The 11902-nt window shown below is 31.2% G+C and overlaps 3 protein-coding genes across 8 annotated transcripts in view; 1 reads left to right on the forward strand and 2 right to left on the reverse strand.

Moving 5' to 3' along the window:
* The window catches only part of LOC108780760 (zinc finger protein 41-like), a 5919-nt gene extending 2412 nt beyond the window's left edge, over window positions 1-3507 (reverse strand). The window contains exons 1-3 of the mRNA XM_018548566.1: window positions 3320-3507; window positions 2704-2832; window positions 2442-2579 (exon numbers count right to left, since the gene is read on the reverse strand). Coding sequence (XP_018404068.1) covers window positions 2442-2579; window positions 2704-2832; window positions 3320-3467 — 415 coding nt within the window. The 5' untranslated portion in view covers window positions 3468-3507. The remainder of the gene's footprint in view (window positions 1-2441; window positions 2580-2703; window positions 2833-3319) is intronic.
* Window positions 3508-4377: 870 nt separating this feature from the next.
* LOC108780774 (protein FRA10AC1) lies at window positions 4378-6043 on the forward strand. Of its 2 annotated transcripts, none has more exons than XM_018548586.1 (4): window positions 4378-4554; window positions 5224-5392; window positions 5500-5659; window positions 5735-6043. In XM_018548586.1, the coding sequence occupies exons 1-4, from the start codon at window positions 4448-4450 to the stop codon at window positions 6031-6033; spliced, it is 735 nt and encodes a 244-aa protein (XP_018404088.1). In that variant the 5' UTR covers window positions 4378-4447; the 3' UTR covers window positions 6034-6043. The 2 variants fall into 2 exon arrangements, with proteins under 2 accessions (XP_018404088.1, XP_018404089.1); XM_018548587.1 differs by having other exon boundaries at window positions 4453-4554; window positions 5208-5392.
* Window positions 6044-8400: 2357 nt separating this feature from the next.
* The window catches only part of Nt5b (5' nucleotidase B), a 22886-nt gene continuing 19384 nt past the window's right edge, over window positions 8401-11902 (reverse strand). For all 5 annotated transcript variants that reach the window (XM_018548568.1, XM_018548570.1, XM_018548571.1 and 2 more), the window contains 8 exons: window positions 11076-11149; window positions 10779-10992; window positions 10269-10692; window positions 9741-9897; window positions 9388-9628; window positions 9063-9300; window positions 8855-8974; window positions 8401-8583 (listed from right to left, as the gene is read on the reverse strand). In XM_018548568.1, the coding sequence (XP_018404070.1) occupies window positions 8416-8583; window positions 8855-8974; window positions 9063-9300; window positions 9388-9628; window positions 9741-9897; window positions 10269-10692; window positions 10779-10992; window positions 11076-11149 (1636 nt within the window). In that variant the 3' untranslated portion in view covers window positions 8401-8415. The remainder of the gene's footprint in view (window positions 8584-8854; window positions 8975-9062; window positions 9301-9387; window positions 9629-9740; window positions 9898-10268; window positions 10693-10778; window positions 10993-11075; window positions 11150-11902) is intronic.

Raw genomic sequence — 11902 nt, forward strand, 5'->3', positions numbered from 1 at the left:
AAATTTTTTGGGAGTACCGAGTAGTTCTGATCGGAGTTCTGGACGGTCCTCGACGAGTTCTGTCGGAAAGTATCAGGGTTCAAAGCGATTGGACCAACGGTTTCTGAAATATACTCTAAAAATTGTTTATCTTTGGACAAATATTGCTGTATCTTGCAAACCGTTGGTCCAATCGCTTTTTCACCTTACAGTTTTCGATAGAACTCGTCGAGAACTATAAGAAACGCTACTCAGAACTACTCGGTACTCCCAAAAAATTTTTACTTCAAATTTTTTTCGAAGTTCCACGTCGGAAAATTTTTTGAGAGTACCGAGTAGTTCTGAGTAGCGTTTCTTATAGTTCTCGACGAGTTCTATCGAAAACTGTAAGGTGAAAAAGCGATTGGACCAACGGTTTGCAAGATACAGCGACATTTATCAGAAGATCAACAATTTTTAGAGTATATCTCGGAAACCGTTGGTCCAATCGCTTTGAACCCTCATACTTTTCGACAGAATTCGCCGAGAACTGTTCAGAACTCCGATCAGAACTACTCGGTACTCCCAAAAAATTTTTGACCAAAAATTTTTTTCTAAGTCCCACGCCGGAAAATTTTTTGGGAGTACTGAGCAGTTCTGTTCGGAGTTCTGGACAGTTCTCGGCGAGTTCTATCGAAAAGTATCAGGGTTCAAAGCGATTGGACCAACGGTTTCTGAGATATACTCTAAAAACTGTTGATCTTCTGATAAATGTTGCTGTATCTTGCAAACCGTTGGTCCAATCGCTTTTTCATCTTACAGTTTTCTATAGAACTCGTCGAGAACTGTAAGAAACGCTACTCAGAACTACTCGGTACTCTCAAAAAAATTTTCAAAGGTTTCCACTATATTTTTTAAACTTTATTATATTTCAAAAATGTTTTTTATGTTTCAAGAACTCTAGGTATTCACAATAGTTCTGTTAAGCTGATCAGAACTATGCGACCTTGAATTTCGTTAAAAAGTTAGCACCCCATTTTTAAAAAGTTATTAAAAAATAATTATTAAGAGCATATGTCATTAAAAATCATAGAGAACTCTTCGTATCGTCAAAAAGAAGCAGGAATTATCATCAGAACTATTGTATCTAAAAATTAATTTTTCAAAAATTTTTAATTTTTTTTTAATTATTCGGAAATTTGTTTTACATTAGGAACTCTAGGCAATCGCAAATTGAAGCTATTAAGCCGCTCAGAACTATTCCACCTCGAAATTCGATAAAAAGTTAGCACCCCATTTTTTAAAAATGTAAAAAAAATGTTTATTGAGCGGAACTCTTGTTATTAACTATAGGGAACTCTTCGTCTCGTCAAAAGGAAGTGGGAACTCTAATCAGAACTCCTGAGTACTATAGTTGGGATACTAACTTAACATACCCAGAGAATTTGCTCTTCTCATTGCAACTTTATTATAGATTAGAAAATCTATATTCTGGCCTTTTTCATTTACCAAACCTCCTGGGGTAATGTCTACGATTTTATAGTCTTCTTCCAAGCTATTACAAATTTACAAATAATCATAATTTGATTGTTTATTCTTAATGACTAATTAAATTTTTCCAGATCAGTCTAATTAGCTATCGCTTCATTTCTTGCTACGCATAAGAGTGGTGTCACATGGAACGGAACAATGAGACCAATCATAATCGTAGAAAGGAAAGCAGAATAATGATTGCAGAGTTCTGATTGGTCTCACTGTTCCGTTCCGTTGTAATTTTCGCTCCATGTGACAGCACCTTAACGTACAACGAGAAGTGCATTTCATTTCGCACATAATGCGCTTAATGCATCAATTGTCCTTTGTTGTTCAACATTTGGTGGGCAACAAGAATACATTATGCGTATCATGCATGAAACGGAATGCACCCGAGCTTTAGTATTATTTTTGATTGAAAAAATCTAGTGTTTATACTTAAACTGTACTAGTGTCTAATGATTTCAGTAAAAAGTGCATTGTGTCTTTAATATGATTGATTTCTATACTTCTATACTGGTAGTTATAGCTGATTCCTGTATTTAAGACTATCCTAAGTACAGTTTTAAGATGTTATAAGTCAATCAAAGGGCTGAATTAGCTCTCTGATTGGCTTAAGGATTTCTTTTACCAACTTCTAGTTAAATTAATTAATGATCAATTCGTAGAAATGTCAACAGTTTAATCGTTTAATGTGTCAAAAAGTCTCCTCTTTCTTCCGAGACAAATTTTAGTTTTCTCATTGATAATTATGATCATTGACTTAACTATATATTGATTACCAGAGTTAGTAAGAGGTCCTAAGACATTTCTTAAAATAGTCCTAAAATAAGAACGAATTATGAATACCGCTCTTAAATTCAATGAAAGACAAAAAGTAAAAATCAACCATTAAAGAATCATTGAGCGCCCACTGATCAATTTCCACTGCTAAATATAATTATTCTTACGAGAGTTACTATGATCACTATGTGGTGTAATTTGCTCGTTCAAATTTAATGAATGTCTTGAGGTTAAAGCTTCTATCTGCTCTTTAGACTTTACTGTATTCATCACAGTATCTGATACTATTGCAGATTTATCCAGATCTGAAATAATGAATAAATTATTAATATATTGTATAATGTGGTACAGTAGCCAATAAAAATCATATATAATAATAGTAATAATAATACATTCTCTTAATTATTGAAGAAACTTATACTTGTATACCTTCATTGAATGATAATTCTAAATTCAGTGTGGGTACTGCATTATGTTTTAATCTTCTTTTCTTTGGTAATTGGTCTAACTGGTACTCTTTGTATGCAGTTGACTCAAAATGGGAGGAACAGATGCGTCCTACATACATAGAACATTTTACTTTCATTGTATGTGATATATATAATTAAGAATATAATTGGGTAATTACTAAATTATACAGAATAGGTCCTGTAGCTCAAAAATCAATGAAATTAGGCTTGTTTGATGCGTTTAGTAACTGTTTCGCACAATAGAATGCACAAAATTTAAAATCAAATTAAAACACGAAGTAATTACTTCGTTTTTTAATTTGATTTTAAATTTTGTGCACTCTATTGTACGGAACAGTGACTAAACGCATGCGCGTGTGTAAGACGGTGACAGATTTCCAACTACATGACAGATTTCCTAACCTGAAGCCATCAATTTTAACGTTTAATATCTCGGTTCGTAGGACCGAGCGACGCTTATTTCCGCTAGATTCTTTTGTTTCATTCAAAAACGCGTCGAATAAGCCTAATTTTATTGATTTTTGAGCTGCGGGACTTATTCTGTATAATTACCATATATTGATTCATACATATACCATTTTTAACATTGACATCTTGTCTCCCACAAGCTTTCTTCCATTCTGATAATAACGCTGACTTTTTTGGGAAGCGGTGGAAATGTATAATTCTAGATTCTTTTGTTCGATAATTATTTATACAGGTTTTTATTTGACAATCGCTCATTCTAATCTCTTGATATGTCTACAACTGTATATAATGACAGTTACTCCGGATCTACTTTTAAGTCTTGAGCATAAGAAATGGATGAATCATAATCGATTATTCTCCTCGAATTCGACTGTAATTAATTTTAGTTAATTTCTTACGGCTTAAGGCTTAAAACACCTATTGTGGTAGATAAAGCAGTGGTGGAAGCCCGTATGTACATACATACACACCTTTCGTAACAGTAATCATTATCCTTAGGGTAGTATAGTACAAAACTAATAGAAAGTCGACTACCAGCGCGAGTTCTGATTGGCTACTACTTTTCCGCTTTCCGCTTTTCCGTCAAAGTGTGAACCCGTCATAAAAATATTTTCATATATCTTTTTTATGTAGATGAATTATTGCAAAATTTGGCGCAACATCCATCCATTCTTGCAATGATACACATGCGCGAAAGAGTGAGACTTAACGAGACTATGGCCTAGTTTACATCGTGCAATTGATATGAGTACTATTAAATTATCTTAATTTCAGCGTTATGTGTAAACATACATGATATGTGTATTTAATTAATTATTTTGATGCATATTTTACTAATTTAATACATTATTCTTTAAATACATTGTTGAAATTAAGATCATTTAATAGAAAATTACTAATTAATACGCGTATCAAGTGCTCGGTGTAAAAGAGGTCCGTATAGTATACTCCTCTCACTTACAAGAATTTGACGAAATCTGTATTGGCCAGTCGGGTCTTTTATTATAGATCCTACCCTGGCATTGGACGCGTTCAGCGGACTCAACAATTGAGTGAGCACTCGCTGTTATTGGTGTTTTCTTTTAGATCATCCAATCAGAATTTTAGATCTAAAAGAATATACCATTAACAGCGAGTGCTTACTCAACTGTTGAGTTCGCCCATCGCCTGGGATGAGCTGATTGCTGCCAGCTGAAAAGTGATTTACATCGCGTGGAAGGCGAAGAGATTCGACGATGTTTCCAGCTTACGCAAACTTATCAGCATACGACAGGCACAAGAAACTCATAAATGACTACCTGACAATTTATGGGAAATCTGTATCATCGTTCAAGCGAGACACGTATGTTGATTTTTTTGTTTTATAGTTACGGTTATAATAGAAAAAAAGTTTTGTTATTGTTAGGCAATGACACTTCCTTTTTTGTCATTTATACCTTGGAGTCCTCGTTTTTAATGACTCCACTTTCTGTAAACATTTCCAATTTTATATATTTTTGTTTGCTCCAGCAGTATAATATACCAAGAGTATTTCTAAAAATATTTGATCAAAATTTAACCATCATATATGTTTTAATCATACCATTAATGTAAAAATACAATATGATCAAGTTTGTGAATATTTCTTTCCGAAATCATAGCTCTTTAAAATTTTTATTCTATATATTCATATTTGTATACTTAATTACTTAAATCATTTTTCTTTGAATATGTTTTTATTAAATTGAATGATGAATATTGTTTAAACCCATATGTTATGACTTTTCTTATTAAGTAATTAGTAGGATATACTGGACAGTAAACGCGCAATTTGATTGAAAATTTAAGCACTTTCATTATATTCATTTTGTTTTCTTAGCATAGAAAATGGAGTACAATGACAATGAGCTGTTATATTTTTTAAAATAGCATAGTTTACAGCATTTCCTTGCAATGGATTTATTATTAATTAGTAGCACATAAAAGTTATAATTTGATAAACTTTATAACAAGCAGCACTTGACGTTTCGAGGTCCCAAGACAAAACTGATTACGATGTTATCCGAGAGAATCACAAGTTTCTCTGGGACCAAGAAAAGGATATCCCAGATACATGGGGTAGCAGATTAGCTAAGAAATATTACGACAAATTGTTCAAGGAATATTGCATATGTGATCTTACATATTATAAATATAATAAGGTATGAAATGTTGTTATTTATATTCATATATTGATTTTTAAATTAATTATAAAAAGTTATTTTTTAAGTAAGTTAATTAACATTATTAATTTATATGACATATACAGATTGCCTTGAGATGGAGAACTGAGAAGGAAGTAATAGTTGGGAAAGGACAGTTTGAGTGTGGCAGTAAAACATGCAAAGAGAAGGAAGGTTTGCGTTCTTGGGAGCTTAATTTTGGTTATGAAGAACACGGCGAGAAGAAGAATGCACTAGTAAAATTAAGTATGTTAAGATAAATGTAGGTCTATTCTGTACGTATAAAACTGTTCTGTACAAAACAATTTTTTTTATGTGAAGGACTTTGCCCAGAATGTTCGGTAAAACTTAATTATCGATCACAAAAACGGGAGGTGAAAAGGAAGAAATCTTTGAAGCGTTTGGGCACAAATTCCAAAAGTATCAATGATGTCCCTACTGTTTCCAGTAATCCAGAATCAAATAATAAAGCTGAGACAGATTTCAGTTCAGCTGAAGTACAAAGCAATGAGAATACTGATACAAATGAATCAAATATCTGGAAAGAGAAATCAGCTGAAGACGTAGAAAAGACAAGAGAACAAGAATTTGAGGAATATTTGGCAGATTTATTTATGTGAATGCTATTAATGTTTTAATCATAATTTATTTTCGTTTAATACTTTATTGTAAATAAATATTAAAGAAGATAGTGTAATTTCTTTTGTTTGTTTAATTCTTTATTTAAAGAGATCCTAAAGTAATGAAAGTATCAGGCTTATAAATTAAAAAGTTTTCTGATTTGACTGTATAGATTATAAATTCTTTTTACACAATTAAATTACGCATAAAAAAGATACAAGGAGATTAATTTAACGAAAAAATCGGAAAGAAGTTATATTAGGCCCACAATCTTGCTTTAAGAGGCCCTAAGCCGTAAAGCCGTAAGAAATTGACCAATCACAGTAGATTATTTTTTTCGCATTCAACTATGATTGGTCAATTTCTCATGGCTTTATGGCATGAGGTCTCTTAAAGCGAGATTGTGGACCTAGTTTTAGAGATACTGAATGCAATTTTTTAACTTTTGTCCTTTTTTTGTCAGATAAACAGATTTTCATTTTTTAAATGCGTACTTGTGTACAAAGATTTTACAATATGCACTAATTCAGAATACTTTAATCTGTAATATTGGTAATTCTATCATTTTAGGAAATTCTTGTTATTTTTAAGGATGTTAGTACACAGCTATAAATGTACAGTATCAATAACACAATTTTTATAATAAAATATAATATATAAAAGATGTCTTCTAGTGAGATTTGCAAAAATATTCAAATATTTAAAAGAAATCTATAAGAAATAAAAGAGAAATTTATTTGTTATGATTTAATCAAAATAAAATTATGTAATTTTTTAATAAACTTTAAATAACATGATATTGGTAAATGTTTAATTCCTGCATAAGACTCCTAAAAACAAATGTAAAATTGTATAAATTTTTTACTTACTATAACCGTGGTTCATGAAAAAGAATTAAAAAGAGGATAAATAAAATTGCAATTAAAAGATTAATCCTTTTTTTAATCTCTCTACATTATGAGCAATTGTATTATGAACTAAGAAAGGCAAGACAAATTAACAAATATAAATACGTTAAAAATTAGTAAAATTTCAATATTAAGGCGTTTCTGATTTAATACATATTACACAAATTATAATATATTACTGTTAATGTACAGTAACAAATTTTCCTGCAAAGAAATATAAATAAATTTTATAAGCTGTACAAATGAAATATCTTCAATTATACCAGAAGGTTTGCGGGTTATCGCCGTGTCTTTCTTCATTATTGATGCCAACGTTTCGTGAACCATACCGTTCACTTCATCAGGGCGAGGGTTGCGCTGATACTAGTATCTATCTGATGAAGTCAACGGTATGGTTCACGAAACGTTGGCATCAATAACGAAGAAAGACACGGCGATAACCCGCAAACCTTCTGGTATAATTGAAGAAATACCTCAAAAGCGTAATCAATGAATATCTTAATTGTGGAATAAATTTTTTATTATTTTGTATATATGTTGTTAATTTGATACTAACGGATCAACATTGCATTCGATTTTTTTCTATTCTATTTTATGACAATTTACAATGCATCCTACAATTTGATTGTACACAATAAGTCAAATATTGTCTTATTTTTTCCAGTGTAAAGATTTATCTAATATTTTCTAATAATTTGTTGGATCTCTTGTGAATAAGAATTATTGTTAATTTTATTTTTATCTAATTAATTAAAATTATTATCTATCGAATACTTATGTAATTATTATTAATTCGAAGAATGATTGTATAAGATTATATTTTATATTTGTTCTGTACACCTAACCTAAATTGCACAATTCATCTAGAGTTTGTTGCTTGTTCAACTTCTATCATTTCAATTATTTTTTTCACTGTAAGTTTACATTGCATATAAAAATGACTGATACTCAATTTTACAATAAATTTAATATATATCGTTGATGTTTTCTACTCAAAACTTCAAATATATCTAATATTTCTCAGCCTTAATATATATATATATATATATATCTCATGTAAAATTAATATACAACATATACAATATACTAATAAAATCTGTTACATGTGTTATGTGTAATTTAAGATCTAAATATTTCATAATATGGACATTTGTGCGCTAAATATTACATAATAATGTACCAACTACAAAAGTATAATATTATAAATATGCTCTCCTGAGCAATTGATCAATACAAATATTGCCAAGTTTCATCTTTTTTGTATCGACATCATTTAAAAAATATAAATTATCATATATATGTATATACTTTTTAAGACTAAATATTATTAACGTAGCTAAAACGCGTCATATGCTACATGATTCCTTGAAACAAACTTCTATGTATTATACATTAATCAATTCGTTTTTCAGTCAATTTCAATTATCAATTATACAAGATAAAAAATAGCATTGAGTATTATAAAATACGATTTTAATTGCAATTTACGTTTCTTGTAGATACTCTCAATTGATTAGCTTGTTTCTGCGAATCACTATCTTCATCGCTACAATCTTCATCGTGTGTATGTGTAACATTACGTGGCGTTTCTGGTCTCGCATGTGGAATTTGATTATTGAAATGGTCTACATACAAATTTTTCTAAATGAAAAAAGAGAAAATACATTATTGAGACATACTTCCACGTTGATCAATGAATATCTAGTTATGATATCTAGTTATCATGATTGAGGATTCTTGACCTACAAAGCTATTGCCTACACCTTCATTTGCAATACGTGCTACAAGCAATGTTGTCATGTGTGTAATAAACTATATATAACATCATTGTGTGCAAACAAAGTTGTAGGCAATCGTTTCGTAGGTAAACGGAGTCCTTCCTTATAATCATGATGTTCTTAGAAATACTTACAGAAGAAGGCCGATTATGTTCTTCTTCCTCGTCTGCCAGTTTAAATGTTCTTGAACGACTTATCATTGGCGTTTCCATAACAAATCTTTGTTCATGTGCCACTGTACTTTCATGAGGCATCTGAAAATGTGATAAGAAACATGACTGTCTCACATGAATAAGATACAACTTGGATAAATCATATATCCAAGTACAGCATACAACTTACCAACATAGCAGGTGCTCTGAACATATATGAAAAAGGATAGTAAATCAAATTTAAGAAGGTTGCCGCATATAAATCGGCGTACCTCACGACTTGACTACTGAAAAACGTTTGTCTGCTTCCGCTGCGAAAAAGGGAGCCCATCATACCGTAAGCTAAGTCCATTTTATGCGTGACATCCCTTATAGACGCACGCAATTTAGAAATATCTGGCTTTTCCTTTGTACTACTGTCTAAATTTCTAAACAAGGTAATTGATGCGACGTTAATAAAAGCATATTTCAAGTTTTATACAACGTATTTATTATTGCGATCACATACTACTCACTTGTACATTTCTCCGAGCATAACGTCCAGGTTTTGTAATTCGGCAAACAATTGACACTTGTCAGTCCAAACGTGTAACTCTTGAACCAATTCTGGGACTATTAAAAATGTCCTCCATCCCCTTATCTTCTTGCTCTTTAAAATATCGCCAAATATGTGGTCACCAACGTATAACACATCTTTTCCTTTTGCGCCAATTAACTCTGTAAATACGTCGCACGAGCCTCCTGAATACACTTCTCCTATTTTAAACAAAACCAATGATTAAAAATCTCACTTGTATAAAACTAAGCAAGAGAGAAAGAATTTTTTAATGTACTAAATTACCATTTATTACTTAATATTTCTTATTACCTGTGTGAAGTGGTCCTTTGTGTGTACCAAGTTTTAAAGCACCTGTTTTTGTATCTACTTGTCGTAAAATTGTCCCTTCTCCAAAAAACAACGGCTTTCTGGCGTCTACCACAATTGTGTCGAAGTAGGTTTTCCAATTTCTATGTGGTTCATCAGGCTAAAATGAAAACAATGTATCAAAAATTTATTTATACCTAGTATTTTATAAGAATATGTTTCATCATGAGTAATTTTATGAGTATATTTTTCGCACTTAATAAGTGAGAGAAATTATTTTTTTAATACAGAAATTTGAAGAAATTTCAATAAAAAAATTTTTTATATAAAATATATAAATTCTAAGTTAAAAATATGAATAAAAGATTAAAACTTTATCAGTATCATAATATATAAATTTACAATTAGTTTCCAATTTTGTGGATTTTTTCAAATTATATATTAACTCTCACATAGTATAAATATACAATTGCTAATTTACTTAAAACAATTAATTTGAAGAATGTTGACAGTGAATAAGAGAAAACATACCCGTGCACCGTGTGGAAAATCGAACAAGTAAGTCATAATTTTGTCCGTGAAAACGTAATCACTGTTAGTTAATAAAAACAGTTTTGCTCCGCTCTCTCGGATTCTCGTAAGGAACATAGGCAACCTTTCATCCTTCTTTACATATTCGTCTAAGTTCTCGATAGTCTTCGATTTAAGATCACCATGAAGGTGGATCCAATCTACCGCGTTTCTGACATCCTGAAATATGCTTTTGAAGCTCATGGTGAGCTCACCTTCTTTGACTCCGGTTTTTTCTCTGGTATATTGCGGCGAATTCGTGAAAAAGTCTATCAGACATGCCAGCAAATAGGTCTCCGGTAGATTGAACAAGGTATTGAGCACATAAACTCTAGATTCGTCTAACTGTAGAAATTTATTTGGATAAAGCTCGTAGACCTGAGAACTGAAATAAAATAAACCAAGTACAGAAAGAGCAATAAAGAAAATATTTGCTGTGCAAGAAAAATATATGTTATTTTTATTCCTTACTGCTTCAAGAACTCGAAGCCGTGGACACAGACTAAAATGTTCCCGTAAGCGTCCACTTTCAAAAGGTTTCCGTGTAAAGTGTCGAACCATAATCCACGAACGGGAAAGCTGGGATCATATTCAAAGGCCTTGATTTCCTGTGGATATCCTAGGGATACTAAACGATCCTTGAGAAGATTGAAGCCCAGTTGCTCATACTGTGGCGACTTGTATTCTGAAATGTTTCATATAATACAGTCTCGTTTATCTCGACTTTTCTTTTCTAGAGTAAAATGAGGGATATATTGAAATAATTACCCGCTAATGTGTAATCCATGTCGAAGCCATAGAACTTGATGTTCTCTAGATGAAGGCTCCGATTGACGAAGATCCTACGAAGAACAATTCATCGATTAAGAAACATCGTAAATTAATTAAAGGGTTTTTGGAATGTATTAGAATTTATAATTTAAAATGCGCGATCAATTTGATATTGAACGAGGAAAATTTAGCGAGACCTATTAGCGACCGATTATACCGATGAATGAACTCGCTTTGCTCGAGATCTTTCTGTTGATAGAGAACCGATAATCGTGATAATTTCATAATATCGAAATCAATTTCTCGTTTATATTGTACGCTACTTTTTGAAGCAATAATCATTTTGTTACGATAAAAAAAGATAGAAAAAGCATAGATCAGATGTGATATATCGAACAAATCGATATCAGTGAAGTGTTAGTAATCGAATAACAAAAGATTGTCTTTTCTTCTCATTCTTTCCTCTTCCTGTCTTATTATGTTTGTTATTAACCTAAATTAATTGCTGTACATATCCAAAAAGGACATATAAATCTACTCTACTATCCAATAACTTTCACAATATATATAATAACTAACAAAAATGATATTCTTTAAGAATATTTTGGTTATACAATACCAATTAAAAGTATCAATCAAACAATCAGTCAAAATAAACTATCAATCAATATCATTCAGAAAGTTTTAATACCATAAATATGTCCTGAAATCAACTACAAAAAAAAACAACGAATAATTGATTTATAATAATTTGATACAGCAAAATAATTATTTTCTCTGCAGAGAGAGAGAGAGAGAGAGAGAGAGAGAGGAGAGAGAGAGAG

This window comes from Cyphomyrmex costatus, unplaced genomic scaffold (genome assembly GCF_001594065.2).
Source record: "Cyphomyrmex costatus isolate MS0001 unplaced genomic scaffold, Ccosl1.0 scaffold733, whole genome shotgun sequence".
NCBI lineage: Eukaryota > Metazoa > Arthropoda > Insecta > Hymenoptera > Formicidae > Cyphomyrmex > Cyphomyrmex costatus.

Excerpts from the sequence above, each read along its gene's own strand:
- LOC108780774 (XM_018548586.1), top strand. The coding sequence starts at position 4,448 with ATGTTTCCAGCTTACGCAAACTTATCAGCATACGACAGGCACAAGAAA. Across the intron at positions 4,555-5,223 it reads TCATCGTTCAAGCGAGACAC|GTCCCAAGACAAAACTGATT; the intron begins GTATGTTGATTT and ends TGACGTTTCGAG. Across the intron at positions 5,660-5,734 it reads GAATGCACTAGTAAAATTAA|GACTTTGCCCAGAATGTTCG; the intron begins GTATGTTAAGAT and ends TTTTATGTGAAG.